Genomic DNA, 18,334 nt, shown 5'->3' with positions numbered 1-18,334 from the left:
GCAAGGGAACTTAATTCTTGGACTATGCCCCTAAATTACCTAAGAATACACATTCATTTCTATCACCTGAGGTATAGTTTGGAAGACCCAAGTTTGACAAGCACTGGCTTTATTATCATACACTGGGGTCAGTGAAGGCTGCATGTTAAGACTACTGAAACTAGTAGTTTTCTTACCTGGTAGTTCTGTGTAGTAGCTGGGGGTGGTGGTGGTGGTGCTTCCTGTTGTCTCTGGGTATAACCATAGTCAGTTGCTGTATGTGCAGTGGGGTAGCCTCCATAAGCAGCAGCTGTTGCAGCAGCTGCAACAGCTACTGGAGCAGGCCTGGCAACTGCGACTGTGGCGGCCGCTGGTGCATAGGCAGCAGTAACTGTGTGAGCAGCTACTGGAGCCTGATGGACAGTGTAGCTAGCAACTGTAGTTGGATGAGAGTAGGCTACACCCGAAGCTGGCTGCTGGCTATATTGTGGAGTAGAAGAATAAACACAATACAATTTAATTTTAAAATCTAAGAGTTTAATAAAATAAGCACATTTTTTAGAAATTTAATTATCGACTATGAAACACCAAGTATTTGAACACAATAAGCCTAGTCAATACCATATTTGTTACTGTTGTATAATTTTTATTCCTTAATCTTAATGCATTAGACAGTCACACTTACTATGCTTAAAATCATGGACCATATTACAAAGCAGGGATGACAAACTGGGATAAAAAGCAGTAGTAGGAAGAAAAGAAAACTTGATGAAACTAGGAATTTAAAAAAGTATTTGTTGCTTGTAGAGTTCTTTATTGTGTTCTACAGTTTAAAAAAAAACCTCTACAAAGAAATCATGTTAAAAATACTGAATTCTAACTCCAACTGTAGAAAACATTTGAAGCAGAAACTATTACCCAGTTGACTTAAATACTTCTGATACTCTAGGGTCGTAGTTCTCAACTGGGGGAGATTTTGCCCTCCAGGGACATCTGGCATGTCTGGAGATATTTTTGATGGTCAAACTGCAGAGGAGGTGGTGGTGTGTGCCACTGGCATCTAGTGGGTGGAAGCCACTGATGCTGTTACATATCCTACAGCGCACAGGACAGCTACCCACAACAAAGAATTATCCGAAGAATGTCAATAGTGCTGAGGTTGAGAAATCTTGCTCTAGGGCACAAAACCTACAACAGACTCTCTATTATTTTAGATAAATTACTCAAGTTACAGGCAGCGTTTCATTATACACATTTATTTTTCTCTCAAAAATGTAGCACATGTTGCAAAAGGAGACCTAAGTCAGATGCTTTGCAATCATAACAATTTAAAACGCAAAGAGGCAAAAACATTTTCCAATGTAAATGAAATAAATTTCCAGCTAAAGTTTTCAGAGTAATGTTTAACTTTTTTAAAATTTTAACTTTTAAGTTGAGAGTCTATGTTACATAAAACCAAGGCTTATAGATGTTAAGCACATGAAAGTCTATTTGTTGTTCTAGCTTCTCTAAAATACTCACGATTACACTTGCTAAAGCTTTATTACCAAGGCAGAAATGCCTTCTAAAAAAAGAAGAGCCCCAACAGTTACTTAGCTGACAGGTTTTAGATGACCATAAGTCTTAATATGAGCCAACAGTTAAGAATAGCCAAGAAAAAAATACCTGACTGAAGCTGAAGCTACTCTAAGAAGTGTCTGATTCATGGGTTATAGTACAGCATAGTCTTCACTGGTGTGCACACTACCATACAAATATGGCATGGGATTAAAATTTGGGGCCACCACATTTTAACTGTATTAGAGAAAACACTAATAATTACAATGTATTCAAAAGGAATCAATATGAAGCTTATAAGTATGACTACTATTTCACATAAAAAGTGGAGGAACATTCAGTCTAGAAGAGGTGACTGGGGAAGATATGAGAGCTGCCTTCTAATAGAAGAGACTTACTCCATGCTGCTCCAGAGAACAGAACTAGAACCAATGGATGGAAGGGTGGCAGATTTCAGCCCAATATGAAAAAGAAAAAAAAACAAAAACTTAGAACAAAGTCCAAAGAAACTCTTATAATTTATATTTGGATGAGGTTTTCCACATTTTGATATTAAAAGTAGCTAATATTTTCTACATATGACAATTAAAAGACAGGAAAAGGGAAATTTAAATTGTAATAGTGGAAAATTGGTTTGGGATTGACATTTTCTATGGATAATTCCATAGCCTTAAGAAAAAATGCCAGTAACGTATTTCTTCAAAATTCCTAGAACTGAAAAAAGAATTATATTTAAAATATAAATATACCAGTTCTGTGAAACTTGTATTTAACATTTACTGATAAAATTTCACACATTCAGACTACACTGAATAAAAAGGGTTTGGTTATGTAAAAATTCAGATAATCTTGGATTCCTATACAGTTTCCATTCATCCCATTGCTCTTTATTGCATATCTGTTCACACTTCCTGGTCTCCAAAACTTGTCCTACAGGACAAAAAACAGAGTGGGAACAGAATAGGAATGTCAAGTCAACCAGGCAAGCAATCTGACTTATACTGACTCTGATCCTTAAAAGTCCATGTGACTAAAAAATGGATGATGATATGCTCTGGTTTAAGCCTACTGCCCCCTCATAATCATTAACAGTATGCTCTCACACCTGTGTGTCTCAGTTTGAACAATAAATCTTATAATCTCCCTTCCCAGAAAGCATGTAACAGGATGTCAGTACGCTCAGCAATTACCATATACTGCATGCCTACGACTGCCTAATCTAAGTCTGATCTGTATAGTTAGATCTGCTCTGTATAGCCAGAATATGGCTGGAACCATATCTTCTACCAACAGCATTATGAAGAATAATGATCTAGTTCCAATTCCCATGGTTAAGGGCTAGGGCAACGATCTGCTGTTCAGAATAAAGATTTTCTAGTGCGTTATCTTAAACCCGTCCGGGAAATTCGTTTCAATCTGAACTAATCCTTAGAAGATTGCCTTTTATGTGATGTATATGACCAGTCTGGGTTATACCAATTCAGTTAAGTATCTAGTGGCTACATAAATTTTCAAAAATTCAGGTCACATCAAATTCAAATTAGTTTAAGCAAAATTAGTCTTAGATTGAAATATTTTAAACCAAGGTTTCGCCTAGTTTGTAGTACTCAAATAAAAGGTATTAAATTATATGCCTTCATAAAACTTAAGACTTAATGGTCACTAAATGATTTTTAAAATAAAGTAAGTATATAAAACCCCCAAATCTTGTGCCATAAAAACATCTGCGAAATATGCAAAGACTTTCATTTACATCCAGCAGAGAAGCAGCTTCTACTTGGATAATATCCTTTGTAGATAAATTAAATCTAATAAATCAGTTTAAACCAGGATAAACTGAATAATCACAAAACAAACAAAAATATGGGACGAGCAAGGTTAAGAAATACATAAAATGGAAGGGTATTTCTCTTGGGAGGAGAAAAAGGTAAATAAAGTATAAGGAATTATTAATACTAAAAGGTAGTAACACTTTTATATTCTTCGACTTAACCTGAAGATTAATGGCCAGCTCTCTCCTTGCTTACCAGAAAGTGAAACCAGCCAGAGTCCTTACAACATAGCTGACCAAAATCACCAGTCGAAGAAAGCCTATATAAACTGCAAAAGAAACGGGAATGGTCCTGCAGGAAATGGGTATCTCAATGCAACTAACAAGAATTTTCACAACCTCTAATTTATAGCCATAAAATAAGAATTTAACATCAGTCAGAAGATAAAGTTAAGGGATACAGACAAGATCAGGATATAAAAACTATAAAAGAGAAGATATATCTAGGAAGTCCAATATCCAACTAGAAGGAATTCTGAAAAGAAAAAAGCAAATTAAAGAAATTAAGAAAGAGGGTAGCTCAGCGGGTTAAAGCCTCTGCCTTCGGCTCAGGTCATGATCCCAGGGTCCTGGGATTGAGCCCCGCACTGGGCTCTCTGTTCCGCGGGGAGCCAGCTTCCTCCACTCTCTCACTGCCTGCATCTCTGCCTACTTGTGATCTCTCTCTCTGTCTGTCAAATACATAAATAAATAAATCTTAAAAAAAAATTAAGAAAGAATACTTCCTACTCTGGAAGGGAGGCACATATTTTTCAGATTTAAAGGGTCTACAGAGGGGTGCCTGGGTGGCTTGGTTTGTTAGGCATCTGCCTTCAGCTCAGGTCATGATCCCAGGGTCCTGGGATAGAGCTCCACATCATGCCCCCTGTTCAGTAGGGAGCCTGCTTCTCCCCCTGCTTGTGTTCTCTCCTCCTCTCTCTTAAATAATGAATGAAATCTTTTAAAAAGGGCCTACAGAGCACAAAATAGAATGAAGGGACAACACCTAGAGACATACAGCATTTCACAACATCTCAAGGTTAAAAAAAAAAAATCTTTCAAAGTCTCCAAAGAAAAAGTCACCTGCATACAACTAAACAAAAACCAGACCTTTAACAGATAACACTAGTGGTTAGAAAACAGCAGACTGAAGTCTTAAAAATGTGAGAGAAAATGGTTATTAATACAGAGTTCTGCACCCAGCTAAATCACTGAGACAGAATAAAGGGTTTTTTTTCCTTTCCTTTTCTTTTTTTGATATTCAAGAACTGAAAGAGTTTACCTCCTATACACCTTTTCTTTGGAAGTGACATGAAGATGTACTTTAACAAAAAAATAAACCAAGAAAGAAATCATGGAGTCCTATAAATAGTGGATCCAAACCCAGGAAGGAGATAAGAGCCCAGGTCAGCAGCTGTGCATCGGGCCCAAAGAAGCAGTGAGCTTGGACTTGAAGTGAAAAAGAACAGAAGCCTCCAGGAGAGTGATATCCAGGAAGATAAAGGACTGGACTACAGACAGTAGACCAGGAGCCTAGAAAAACATTAAAATACAATCAAGGGGGATGCCTGGGTGGCTCAGTGGGTTAAGCCTCTGCCTTCGGCTCAGGTCATGATCCCAGGGTCCTGGGATCGAGTCCCACATCAGGCTCCTTGCTGGGCAGGGAGCCTGCTTCTCCCTCTGCCTCTGCCTGCCTCTCTGCCTGCTTGTGTGCTCGCTCTCTCTCTCCCTCTGACAAATAAATAAATAAAGTCTTAAAATAAAATCAAGGCACCAAAAAGATTTTGGGGGAAAAAAGGTAATGAAAGACTTCAGCAGGGGCGCCGGGGTGGCTAAGAAGGTTAAGCCTCTGCCTTCGGCTCGGGTCATGATCTCAGGGTCCTGGGATTGAGCCCCGCATTGGGCTCTCTGCTCAGCGGGGAGCCTGCTTCCCCCCACCCCCGCTTGCTTGTGATCTCTGTCTGTCAAATAAAGAAAATAAAATATTTAAAAAAAAAAAGACTTCAGCAAATATGACATTGCTCAAGAAAGGCATGATCTTGGTAAAAGACACCACAGTTAAGCAATTAGTAGGATGTAAAAATAGCAAACATCCATTTGAACTTGAACTGAGGAATATTCTTCTATTAAGTGGTACACGGTTGTAAAAATGGAACACATTAGGAATATAATCATAGAACACCACCACCTGGGTCCACAGTAAGTACTATTTACAGTCATAATGAAGTTTCTGCCTTCAAGTTTTAGAATCAACCTAAATTACAGAAGATAAACTATGATTACAGAATATATGTTAATCGCAAATAGAACTACAGCTAAGTTGGGGGATGGGGTGGGAAAAGAGAAAGTAAAGCACTAGAGTTTCAAGATTCTTTTCCTAAAATAGACAGTACTGAGATACTAACTACCTTTGTTGGAAATGGGGGAGTGTCTGAAAATAAGAGAAACAGCCCTATCATTTAACTTGGAAGGAGAAATGAGAAGCATGAGAGGATATGTACTAAATCTTAACTATGATTATAGGAAATAAAAATATAATGTATAAAAAGTCAATAAATTAAGACACAGAGAAGCATATTATTCAATGTTATGGAGTTAGAAATAAAACCAGAATGCATTAAAGGTGGGAGTCTCTACAAAGTGGAATTGGGGATAAGGGATTAAGAAAATAAAGGAATGTTGTTTTCATTAAAAGCCCTTCTATGGGTGCCTGAATGGCTCTGTCAGTTAAGTGACTCTTGGTTTTGGCTCAGGTCATGATCTCATCAGGGTTGTGCGACTAAGCCCCATATCAGGCTTCATGCTCAGTGTGGAGTCTGCTTGAGAGTCTCTCTCTCTCCTCCTCCACTACACGCACATGTGTGCTCACTCCCTCTCTAAAATAAATAAATAAAATCTAAAAAAATTCCCTTCTATACTATTTTTAATTACATTATGTACTATTCTGGGGGAGGGGCATAAAAGATAATTTTCAATCTGGTTAGCTGAATGACCAACCACAAATTTAAAATACTCCCGTCTAGGTATTTCAATATATTTTTTTAAAAAAGATTTTAATTTACTTATTTTTTTTAAAAAGATTTTATTTATTTATTTGACAGATCACAAGTAGGCAGAGAGGCAGGCAGAGAGAGAGAGGAGGAAGCAGGCTCCCTGCCGAGCAGAGAGCCCGATGTGGGACTTAATCCCAGGACCCTGAGATCATGACCTGAGCCAAAGGCAGAGGCTTTAACCCACTGAGCCACCCAGGCGCCCCTCAGTTTACTTATTTGACAGAGAGATAGCACAGTAGGCAGAGTGGCAGGCAGAGGGAGAGAGAAAAGCACACTAAATTCTAATTGCTACATTTCTGGTCTCGACCCTAACCTATACCCAACTCTGAGCCCATGTTTAGTGCTTTCAAATTCCATTATGACCTGGGTTTACATTATACTAAGGTTATAGTCACTACCAGCATTAAAACAATGATGCATACTAATGGTCTGTCCATGTAAGTGGCATCTGGTAATAGGAAAAACATTCCTATACCTCTTTTACTTTCTGTACATCAGTGATTTTCAAAACAGGATCCAAGGCCTGCTAGGATCCAGGTGGTTATCCCTTTTTCAATTTACAGATTGTCTTCATATAACTTAATCCAATCAATTTATTGCAACAAACTGAATGCAGAAGCGGACCAAGCACCATTTTAAAAATTTTGTTTTAATAATTTTTTAAATTAGCATATAATGTATTATTTCCCCCAGGGGTACAGGTCTGTGAATCGTCAAGCTTCTACACTTCACAGCACTCACCGTAGCACATACCCTCCCCAATGTCCATAACCCAACCACCTTCTCCCAAACCCCTTCCCCTCAGCAACCCTCAGCTTGTTTTGTGAGATTAAGAGTCTCTTATGGTTTGTCTCCCTCCCGATCCCATCTTGTATCATTTACTCCTTCCTTAGCCCCCAAACCCCCGACTTTGCCTCTCAAATTCCTCATATCAGGGAGATTATATGATAATTGTCTTTCTCTGATTGACTTATTTCACTCAGCATAATACCCTCTAGTTCCATGCACGTTGTTGCAAATGGCAAGATTTCATTTCTTTTGATGGCCGCATAGTATTCCACTGTGCGCGCACGCGTGCGAACACACACACAGAGTATTCCACTGTATACACACACACACCCCCCCCACATCTTCTTTATCCAATCATCTGTTGATGGACATCTAGGTTCTTTCCATAGTTTGGCTATTGTGGACATTGCTGCTATAAACATTTGGGTGCACATGCCCCTTCAGATCACTGCATTTGTATCTTTAGGGTAAATACTCAGTAGCGCAATTGCTAGGTCGTAGTGTAGATCTATTTTCACCTTTTTGAGGAACCTCCATGCTGTTTTCCAGAGTGGTTGTACCAGCTTGCATTCCCACCAACAGTGCAGGAGTTAAGTGACCTTTCTCCGCATCCTCACCAGCATCTGTCATTTCCTGACTTGTTAATTTTAGCCATTCTGACTGGTGTGAGGTGGTATCTCATAGTGGTTTTGATTTGTATTTCCCTGATGCCAAGGGATGTTGAGCACTTTTTCATGTGTCCGTTGGCCATTTGGATGTCTTCTTTGCAGAAATGTCTGTTCATGTCCACTGCCCATTTCTTGATTGGATTATTTGTTTTTTGGATGTTGAGTTTGATAAGTTCTTTATAGATTTTGGATATTAGCCCTTTATCTGATTACGTTGTTTGCAAATATCTTCTCCCATTCTGTCAGTTGTCTTTTGGTTTTGTTGACTGTTTCCTTTGCTGAAGCACCAATCATTTAAATTGAGATATTAAAAAGATTTATAAAAATCTTTGTAAAGATATAAAACAATGCCTTGTCTCCCTATTTTTGGAGGACAGGATATAGTTATTTCTTTATAGTTACACAAAGAAACTTGGGGTTAAACATGTAGTAATCTTATTTTTATTTTGAAATTATTTAATAAATATCTTTTTAAAAATTCTAGGACAGTAAATATTAGTATAACCAACATAAACAAAAGCTCTAGGGGTCTTCAATAACTATAACTGCTTTAGGGGTCCCAAAACCGTAAGCTTCAAGAACTACCTTTTATGATACATAGCATTAACTCTGATTCATCATTCATTTTCCTGCTCTTTATACCTTTAAACAAAAACATTTTCTTCTATTCTGTAACAGGGAGACAGTTCTCAGGGAAAATGAGCAGCGCACATGGTCAGAGCCTGAGGTCTGCTGCCTACAACTGCAATATTCCTATCCAGGGCTCCAAATCTCCCAGTTTACCTAGTGTGCTGTTCACAAACATCATTTTCTGTGTTAGCAGACATGAAAGGTATTGGGAAGCAATGGCCTACAACTCTGGGACTCCCACAAGAAACCAGCACAGAAGGTGAATTAGAAAAAAGTCCATTTTGCCTTTCAAGGGAAAACTGTAGAAGAACCTTTCCTAACTCAGCCTTGGCTCTGGGTAAAGGGGAGAGAAATATCCCTAACAATTCTTTTTTTTTTTTTTTTGAATGAGAGTGCAGTGTGTGGGCATAGGGTGGGGGAGAGGGGCAGAGGGAGAGGGAGGGAGAGAATCCTAAGCAGGCTCCACACCCAGCATGGAGCCCATCAGGGGGTTCCACCTCACGACCTGGAGAGACCCTGAGATCATGACCTGAGCCAAAATCAAGAGTCGGATGCTTAACCTACAGAGGCATCCAGACGCTCCTTACCTGACAATTCCTTTCTTTTCTTTTTTTAAATATTTATTTGAGAGAGATATGGTGAGAAAGCACATGAGCGGGGTGGGGCGATACAGGGAGAGGGAGAAACGGGCTCCCCACTGAGCAGGAAGCCCAATGCGGGATGCAATCCCGGGACTCTGGGATCATGACCTGAGCCAAAGGCAGAAGCTTAACCAACTGAGGCACCCAGGCACTCCTCCTGTGACAATTCTTTACGACAAGTTAGCCTTCCCTTAGGTTTGGGTTCTGGAATTCACCTTACCTGACTAGGAAAACTCCAAGCTAAGAAGTTAGTTTAGTGTATCTCTGAGCTGATAGTACTTTCACATGCCAGAAAATACATTTTCCTCTCTAAATGCTACAATGTTCTAAGAAAAAGGAGATCTCAATAAAAACAACACAACAATCCTATAAGGAAACAAGTTACTAGAAGCAAGAGTTTGCAGAATAAAAAACAATTTGAAAAGCCTGAAAGCAGGAATTATTGAATACAAAATATAAAATAAGTACACTTAAAAAAGTAAAAAAGGGGCATCTGGGTGGCTCAGTCCACTAAGCGTCTGACTCTTAATCTCAGCCCATTTTTTTTTTTTTTTTTTAAGATTTTACTTATTTACGAGAGAGAGAGAGAGAGAGGAGGGGCAGAGGGAGAGGATCTCAAGCCGACTCCTCAGCACAGAGCCCATGAGGGGCTCAATCTCACGACCTTGAAATCATGACCTGAGCCGAAACCAAGAGTCAGACACTTAACTGACTGAGCCACTCAGGCACCCCTCAGCTCAGGTCTTGATCTTACGTGTTTTGAGTTCAACTCTGCATTGGACTCTGCACTGGGTGTGAAGCCTACTTAAAAAAAAAAATAGAAAAATAATTTAAAAAAAAAAGGTAAATGATTAGACTATTAAAACTAAGACCGAGGACCACAAAGTTGATTTAAAAAAAAAACAACAAAAAAACCAACCAGATGAATTTTTAAAAGACCTTCCAGAAATGAAACAGTATATAAAAATTATAATCAGAAACTTAGAAAGGCATTACATAACTGATTAGACATGGCTGACAAAAAACTTAGTGAACTAGAAAGTTATCTCCACAATTACTCAGAATGCACTCAGAGACAGAGAGATGAAAAATATTAGAGGCTAAAAAACGATGAGGATAGGATAATAAGTGGTAAGTTACATCTAAGTAGAGTTGCAAATGGAGAAAGTGAATAGAGGAAACACATCTAAAAAGAATATCTGAGATTTCCCAAAATTAATGAAAGATTAATTTGAAAGCCTCAACAAAGATAGAGAAGCACCGAGAGGGGAAAAAAACAAAGTGCCTACAGAGAGGACTTCTCCAAAATGAGGAAGGTGAGATTAAAATAACAAAAAAACCCCTGTTACCAGTACAACCATATTAAAGGACATTCTTCTTTTTTTTTTTTTTAAGATTTTATTTATTTATTTGACAGAGATCACAAGCAGGCAGAGAGGCAGGCAGAGAGAGAGGAAGGGAGGCAGGCAGAGAGAGGAAGGGAAGCAGGCTCCCCGCTGAGCAGAGAGCCCGATTTGGGTGTGGGGGGCTTGATCCCAGGACCCTGGGATCATGACCTGAGCCAAAAGCAGAGGCTTTAACCCACTGAGCCACCCAGGCGCCCCAAAGATTTTCTTTAGGAAGAATGAAAATGATCTCAGAAGGAATGTCATGTTAAAAAGGTGAAATATGAAGGCAAATTTAAATAATCACTGACTATATAAAATAATGGTACTCAACAATGATGGGTTGTGGGGTTAAAATGTAAAATACTACAATAATAGCACAAAAATCACCAGAGGACTGATCAAAGCTAAAGCATTTTAAGTCCCTGTATTGTTTAGGAATGTAAATAAAGATAATGATTTACTTTAAACTGCATAAAATCTTCATGATAAATTTCTAGAGGAACCACTATAAAACAGAGGCAGAATGTTCAATTTCTGACCTTATAAAAGGAATGAGACAAGGTCTCAATCAAGAAAATGAGACTGCTTCTGTACTCACATTATTGGATATGTTTCTCCTCCCCTGGAAAACATATTCTGTGTGTGTGCATTATTTTCAATTCTGGATAAAATGGCAAAGTAACTAATAGACAAAACGCTTTTTTCCTTTTCATAGCATACAAAATACAATTTAGTCTTTTCATTAGTCCAAACTGAATGTTCAACACTGTTGGACTTTTCTATTTTCTCGGTCAAATTATGACATTTTATGTACCTACCAATTCACAGATTTTTCTTTATATTATATTTAATATTTTATGATGTGACAAAGATGTAAAATTAAACTTCCTCAGAGAATCACCCCAAAGACAAACCATCTTTATTCTGTACACTTGATATATCATGCTCCCATTACCTTTACAATTCTATTAAAACAATAACTGTATTGTAGAATTTTAGAAGAAATTTAAATGTCTTCTAAGAACTAGAACAAACAAAATAACCAATCCTACAACTTTTACCAACACATTACACTAGCAGACTACTAGTGGGTCAGGGTGGTTAAATGTAATATAATACGAAAACTGTTAAGTTTTCTTGGGATCCATAACTCAGTATACCAAAAAAATGAGTCATTACCATTACCTGGATCCACTGGACCTTTTGCACTTTTGAAGTCATTTGACAAATTATGTACACAAGAATAAGGGATAATAATGACATTGATGATAATAAAACCTATCAGAAATCTTAAAAGCACAGTAGACCCTAATTTTTATTCCATTTGCTCCTGGTTTTAAAACAAACCATGTTCTCTGAACAGAACTGCTAATCAACTTTCACGCACGAACCTGGAACATTTCTCTCTCATAAATGCTGACTGCAGATTTCAAATATTATCTCTAATGAATTCTAACTTATCACTACTTCTGGTTCTTCTTTTTGAACCTGAACTGCCAAAATGCAATGCTTGCAAAATTTTTAAAAACATTTGATGGGCTGGGGTGCCTGGGTGGCCCAGTTAGGGTTAGAGCATCTGCCTTTGGCCCAGGTCATAATCCCAGAGTCCTGGGATTGAGTTCTGCATCAGGCTCCCTGTTCAGCGGGGAGCCTGCTTTTCCCTCTTCCTCTGCCCCTCTCCCTGCTTGTGCGTGTTCTCGCTCAGTCAAAAACAAACAAACAAACAAAAACCCAAAAAATCCACAAAAAACATTTGATGGCTTTAAGAGAGACAGTCATCTTCTTTGCTCCATAACTGCAAAACATTTTCAATTTTAAGTTTGGAATGATCAGTATATAATCAATCTTTTCCTTTCTACACCATTGATCTCCAAATTATCTTTGAATACATACCTGCCTTCAGCATCTATCTACTAATAAATCATATGAAGTAAATTTTGGTGCACAAACATCACAAAAGATGAAAGAACTGCTGCCACATACACTTTTAGCAAACTGAGATGTTTGAGATATTTTCATGGAATATTACACAATGAAGTCTTATTGATTGACCTGATAAAAACACATTTACTTTTTTTTATCCTTAGAAAAACTTATCTTTCACTCACTGACTTCCGAGTTAAAAAAAATTTTCACCTAGGGGGGCACCTGGGTGGCTCAGTGGGTTAAAGCCTCTGCCTTCGGCTCAGGTCATGATCCCAGGGTCCTGGGATTGAGCTCCACTTAGGGCTCTCTGCTCAGCGGGGAGCCTGCTTCTCCCTCTCTCTCTGCCTGCCTTTCTGCCTACTTGTGATCTCTGTCAAATAAATAAATAAAATCTTAAAAAAAAATTTTTTTTTTTCACCTAGGACACTGTACCTGAAGATTCCTGGTCTGAGATTTTGCTTTTACAATCAATTTTATTATCATCATTAATCTAAAGTGACGCTGTTTTTTTTTGCATTCATGTTATTTATCTAATAATTGTCAAACATCTTCCTGTGTTTTCTTCTCTGCCAATATGGACAGAGTATGGACAATTTGGAACGCTCAGCTGTGCTGAAGGAAAAAACTAAAAGCTAACTATAAAGGCAGTGTCTCTACTTTTTTTCATACCATCTTCAAAGATGCAAAAATTGGGTGACTGGGTGGCTCAGCTCGTTAAGTGTCTGCCTTCAGCTCAGGTCATGATATTGGAGTCCCTGGATGGAGCCTGGCATCAGGCTTCCTGCTAGGAAAGCCCCTTACTCTGCTATCTTGCTCTCCCTCAAATAAATAAAGTCTTTAAAAAAATAAAAGATGCAAAAGTTTGGGCAATGAAATGTCTTCCAATTGTTTTACTATGGTACCACCCTTCTAAGTAATTCCAACATTTCTCCATTTTTCTAACGTATTAGTCTTTTTTAGAGTAGTTGGCAAAAAGTGACAAGAGGAAATAATTCCTAAGATAATGAAACAGCAAAATGTTTCAAGACAGGGAAAAATAAAATCCATTTACCATTTATCATACGGTAAATCTTAGACTTATAAAAAAGATCCAATGGATCCATATAGTAATTGGAAGATAAAATGGATTTCATTCCACTTTTTTTTAAAAATAAGATTTTACAGGAACCTGGGTGGCTCAGTGGGTTAAAGCCTCTGCTTTCGGCTCAGGTCATGATCCCAGGGTCCTGGGATCGAGTCCCTCATCGGGCTCTCTGCTCAACAGGGAGCCTGCTTCCTCCTCTCTCTCTGCCTGCCTCTCTGCCTACTTGTGATCTCTGTCTGTCAAATAAATAAATAAAATCTTAAAAAAAAAAAAAGATTTTACTATGTATTTGACAGAGAGAGAGCACAAGCAGGGGGAGTAGCAGAGGGATAGGAAGAAGCAGGCTCTTAGGCGAGCAGGGAAATCTGACGCAGGACTCGATCCCAGCACCCTGGGATCATGACTCAAGCTGAAGACAGAGGCTTAACTGACTGAGCCACCCAGGCACACTATTCCACCTTTAAAAAAAAAAAAAAAAAGATTGTATTTATTTATTTGACAGACAGAGATCTCAAGTAGCTGGAGAGGCAGGCAGAGAGAGAGAGAGGGGAGGAAGCAGGCCTCCCGCCGAGCAGCGAGCCCGACGTGGGGCTTGAACCCAGGACCCTGGGACCACGACCTGAGGCGAAGGCAGAGGCCCCAACCCACTGAGCCACCCAGGTGCCCCAACACTATTCCACTTTCAAAAACTAGAGGAGGGACGCCTGGGTGGGTCAGTTGGTTAAGCGGCTGCCTTCAGCTCAGGTCATGATCCCAGCGTCCTGGAATCGAGTCCCACATTGGGCTCCTTGCTCGGCAGGGAGCCTGCTTCTCCCTCTCTCTCTCTCTCTCTGACAAATAAATAAATAAATCTATTTAAAAAAAAAAAAGATTTTAAAAATTAGAGGATTTTCTTTAGAAGACCTCTAAGGAAGAAAGGGTCATGAAATGGCAATCCTTTTAACTATTTGTAAACAAAACTGCTCAAAAATCAAACCCCACAAATGTCTGGGTACATAAGTTAATTATGTACGCCATAAGTCTGATACCGTAATTAAACCAAAGTACCCTTTAACTTTCTGAACTCAAGGAAAATTTTGCCAGCAAAAAAAAACCTGGTAGATACCATAAGTCAATTAAACCAAAGTGCCCTGTAACTTTCTGAACTCAAGAAAAATTTTGCCAGCAAAAGATATGAACACTCACACTGAGATGAAACAAAACTAAAAATAGCCTCCTAACACTTAAGGTCAGTTTTTGTTGTCAAATGTTTTACAAACACACTAGGAGTATTTTCAGAAGTCTTTTGATTTCATAAATGTGGAAAACAAATTATAAATGTATAAAATAAGATCCTGAAATTCTTAAAGGTAGGATAACCAGATATTCTAAAAGTAATGGATAGTCAGTTAAGATTGTAAGCAAAAGAGTGTTGTGCTGAATTTACATTTTATGATGAGCATTCTGTTTATAGTAAAAAATGGTTTGGGGTGGGTATAACTTGGAGTCAGAGAAGCCATAAAGCCACCTTCATAAATCACAGCATTATTTGCCCTCATCTGTATGGTTACTATTTAAATGGCTTCTATATTATTTTTCCTATCAAAAAAGTATTAGATTTCTTCAAACTTCTTTTCAAGAACATTCTTTTCCAGTTAAAGCTGACTACCCTATCACTGTAATGCATTTTATATACTATATTTTCCCAGAAATAAGAAAAAGATTAAAAAATTTTTTTCATTCATCTTCAAGAATAGTGCTTCCCAATATTTTATGCCCCTTTGATCTCTAGGACCCTCAAGAATTTATATGAATACTAAATTAGACCACAAAACTTTTTTTTTTTAGCCCCCAGGATGAACGTCCAAGGTATGTGGACAGAAAAGCAGGTTTCTAACAAAAGATCTAGGACACAGGGAGTGAAGTTAACCTTATCCACCCCACAGTGAGGCTGGAGAAACAAGGAGAAGGCCTTTCCCTCCAGGGAGACTGTGCATGCCCTAACAGAGACCACAAAACTTACTTTAAGCAAAATTTTATGATAGTCTTTCTGTAGTTCCAAATAAGTAGATTTGAGGTTTTCTATAATGGCTACCCATTAAAATGATACCTATAATTTGATAACTAACATTGCTTACTACCTCTCTTCTGGTTTTTATGACATATTCTCATAGCTCTTTGCCTACCCTGTATTTGTTTCTTTCTCTGACCCTACTTTAAACACGGATGTTCCCCAAGTCTGCAACCACAGCTCTGGTTTTTTTCTTTCATTCATTCAAAAATGTTTACTATATGATGCATGTCATACACTGTATATAATGGGGATCACTACCATATAAATGATACCCAGATTCATACTACCAACCCTTATCCCTTTCCTAAGCTCCATTTCCAAATGGTCTACTGAATATAATAGCTAACATTAATGCGGATGTAATATATGCCAGGGACTGTTTCCAGAACTCTGCAAACACTACATTAATGAATTCTCAAAACACAATGGAGAATGTAGAAGCCTCCCGGGATGCTGATAATATTGTTTTTATTTTTATCTGGGTGCTGGTTATACAGGTATATTCAGAATATGATATCTCATCAAGCTATACTATTATATGTGCAGTTCTTTTTAAGTATATTGCACTTTAACAGAGAATTTTTTAAATCTCAATCCTATGAGGTAAGGAACAGGATTATCTCCGGATTAAAGATGAAGAAACTTAAGTATCAAGAGACTTTCTCCACTGTCAAATGGCAAGTGGTATAGGGTACCAGGATTCAGCTCAGGTAGTCTGACTTCAGAGCCCATCCACTCTCAATCATACCAAGCATCATACATTTCTGTCCTGGCTCGACACATTTCCTCTGTCTAAAATGATCTCTCAGGGGCACCTGGGCGGCTCTGCTGGAGAAGCATCTGCCTTCAGCTCAGGTCATGATCCCAGGGATGGAGCCCCAAGTCAGGCTTCCTGATCAGCAAGGAGCCTGTTTCTCCCTTCCCCTCTGCTGCTCCCCCTGCTTATGCTCTCTCAAATAAATAAAATCTTAAGAAAAAAATAGTAAAATGCTTTAAAATAAAAAAATAATAAAATAAACTTCCCTCAATTTTCTGCATGGAAGACTATGAAACATACCTCAAACTTCATAGTCAGAATCCTCCAATTCCCCATTTTAGTATTTCATTAAAATTCAGGTATGATCATAAATTTACATAAGTGTAAACTCCTGAGTGCAGGGACTGCATGTATTGTAGATACTCATTAAATATCATGTGTTACTCTCTAAAGAATGTATTTTAACATACATATTATATATGAGAAGATTTATATTAAAACAACAAAAAAACCCAATGTCATATTTATTTAATCTTTATTTGTCCTCTACATGCATGAAAGCACACAGCTTTCATACAACACTCAGAAATGCTATACTCTGAACAGTGACCCTAATTCTGAGATAAGAGTGCCAAGGACATAAATTATCTGAGCACAGTAGGTGCACTCCACACCTGTAATCATGTACCTAGTAATTCTAACACACTATGTCAATTACTACACTTAGAAGCCCCAAGCTTTGTCTTCTGGTTAACCTGATGGTGTACTTCCAAAAAATAATTTGGCTGGTTTTACAAATATGTCTATTTAAACAGTTATACCTTATAATTCAACTGCTCATAAGCATAATTCTATCTCTGGGATCTCAGTTTTAATCCAGTGATCTATGTCTATCCCTATACTGAATAAAGTTTGGGTATGTGGTAACATAAGACCTTGCTTGTCATATTATTACAAATCTGTCATGACTACTTTTGGACAAATACTGCCTTCATTACCACCATTAGAATCTCTTTTGATCCAGTAACCTCAAAAAACCTGTTGTGATTTTTACTGGAATTACATTAAATATATAGATTACTTAGGAGAAAGCTGATAAATTTTTTTAAAAGATTTTATTTATTTATTTGACAGAGAAAGACACAGCGAAAGAGGGAAAACAAGCAGGGGGAGTGAGAGAGGGAGAAGCAGGCTTCCTGCCGAGCAGGGAGCCCGATGCAGGGATCTATCCCAGGATCCTGGGATCATGACCAGAGCCAGATGTAGACGCTTAACGACTGAGCCACCTAGGTGCCCCGAAAATTGATAACTTGATAGTATTGATTTTTTTCACTCCATGAACCCAGCCCATCCTCATTTATTTATGTCTTATTTTATGGGCTTTATATCCTAATGTATTTTTTCCTTAAGAGTTCTGCAAGTGTCATTCGTTTTATTTCTACTTAATAGGCTTTGTGGCTATATAAAAACAAGATTTAATTTGCAATTTATTAATTCAATATTGCTGAAACAGCAACTTTACCAATTTTTGCCTAATCTTAGATCCAGAAAATCTGCTGAATGCTTATTATATCTCATATTTTTGTCTATTGCTTGCAAATAAGGAATTTCCTTCCTTCCCGATTAAACTGACATGGAACCTGAGACCTATCGATTGATAGTCAAATACCTACTTTTGACACATTTTACTTAAAATTATGATGTTCTCTATATAAAGTATATGAAAGACATCAACTAAGGGGTTCCTCTAAAATCCTTATAGAATTAAAAAAATCCTTATAGTATTATTCAAATATCTATACTTCATAGATAACTAACATTGGTAAAATGCTTACTGAAAATCAGGCACTAGGGTAGAAGGTTTTATATATAATCTTGATCGAAGGAAAGTTAACTGAGGGAACAGTCTCAGAAAAATGAAGTGATTTGGCCAAATGACTGATGGGATAGAGCTTGGATTCAAATCTGAAGTTTCAGAAGCTCCAAATCCATGCTCTTC

General features: G+C 37.9%; 1 protein-coding gene across 4 annotated transcripts in view; it reads right to left on the bottom strand.

The window, feature by feature from the left end:
- The window catches only part of ZFR (zinc finger RNA binding protein), an 84,923-nt gene that overhangs the window by 61,481 nt on the left and 5,108 nt on the right, over positions 1-18,334 (bottom strand). For 2 of the 4 annotated variants that reach the window (XR_013966913.1, XM_080805053.1), the window contains exons 3-4: positions 1,935-1,958; positions 177-459 (exon numbers count right to left, since the gene is read on the bottom strand). Coding sequence is in view for 2 of the 4 variants with exons in the window: in XM_080805053.1 (XP_080661179.1) it covers positions 177-459; positions 1,935-1,958 (307 nt within the window). In the remaining 2 variants the exon portion in view is untranslated. The remainder of the gene's footprint in view (positions 1-176; positions 460-1,934; positions 1,959-18,334) is intronic. The other 2 variants (XR_013966912.1, XM_080805054.1) reach the window with 1 other exon arrangement.

The sequence above is a fragment of the Martes martes genome, assembly GCF_963455335.1.
Source record: "Martes martes genome assembly, chromosome: 5".
NCBI lineage: Eukaryota > Metazoa > Chordata > Mammalia > Carnivora > Mustelidae > Martes > Martes martes.
The sequence above is the reverse complement of the archived record's forward strand: the minus strand, read 5'-3'. Positions and strand labels throughout refer to the sequence as shown.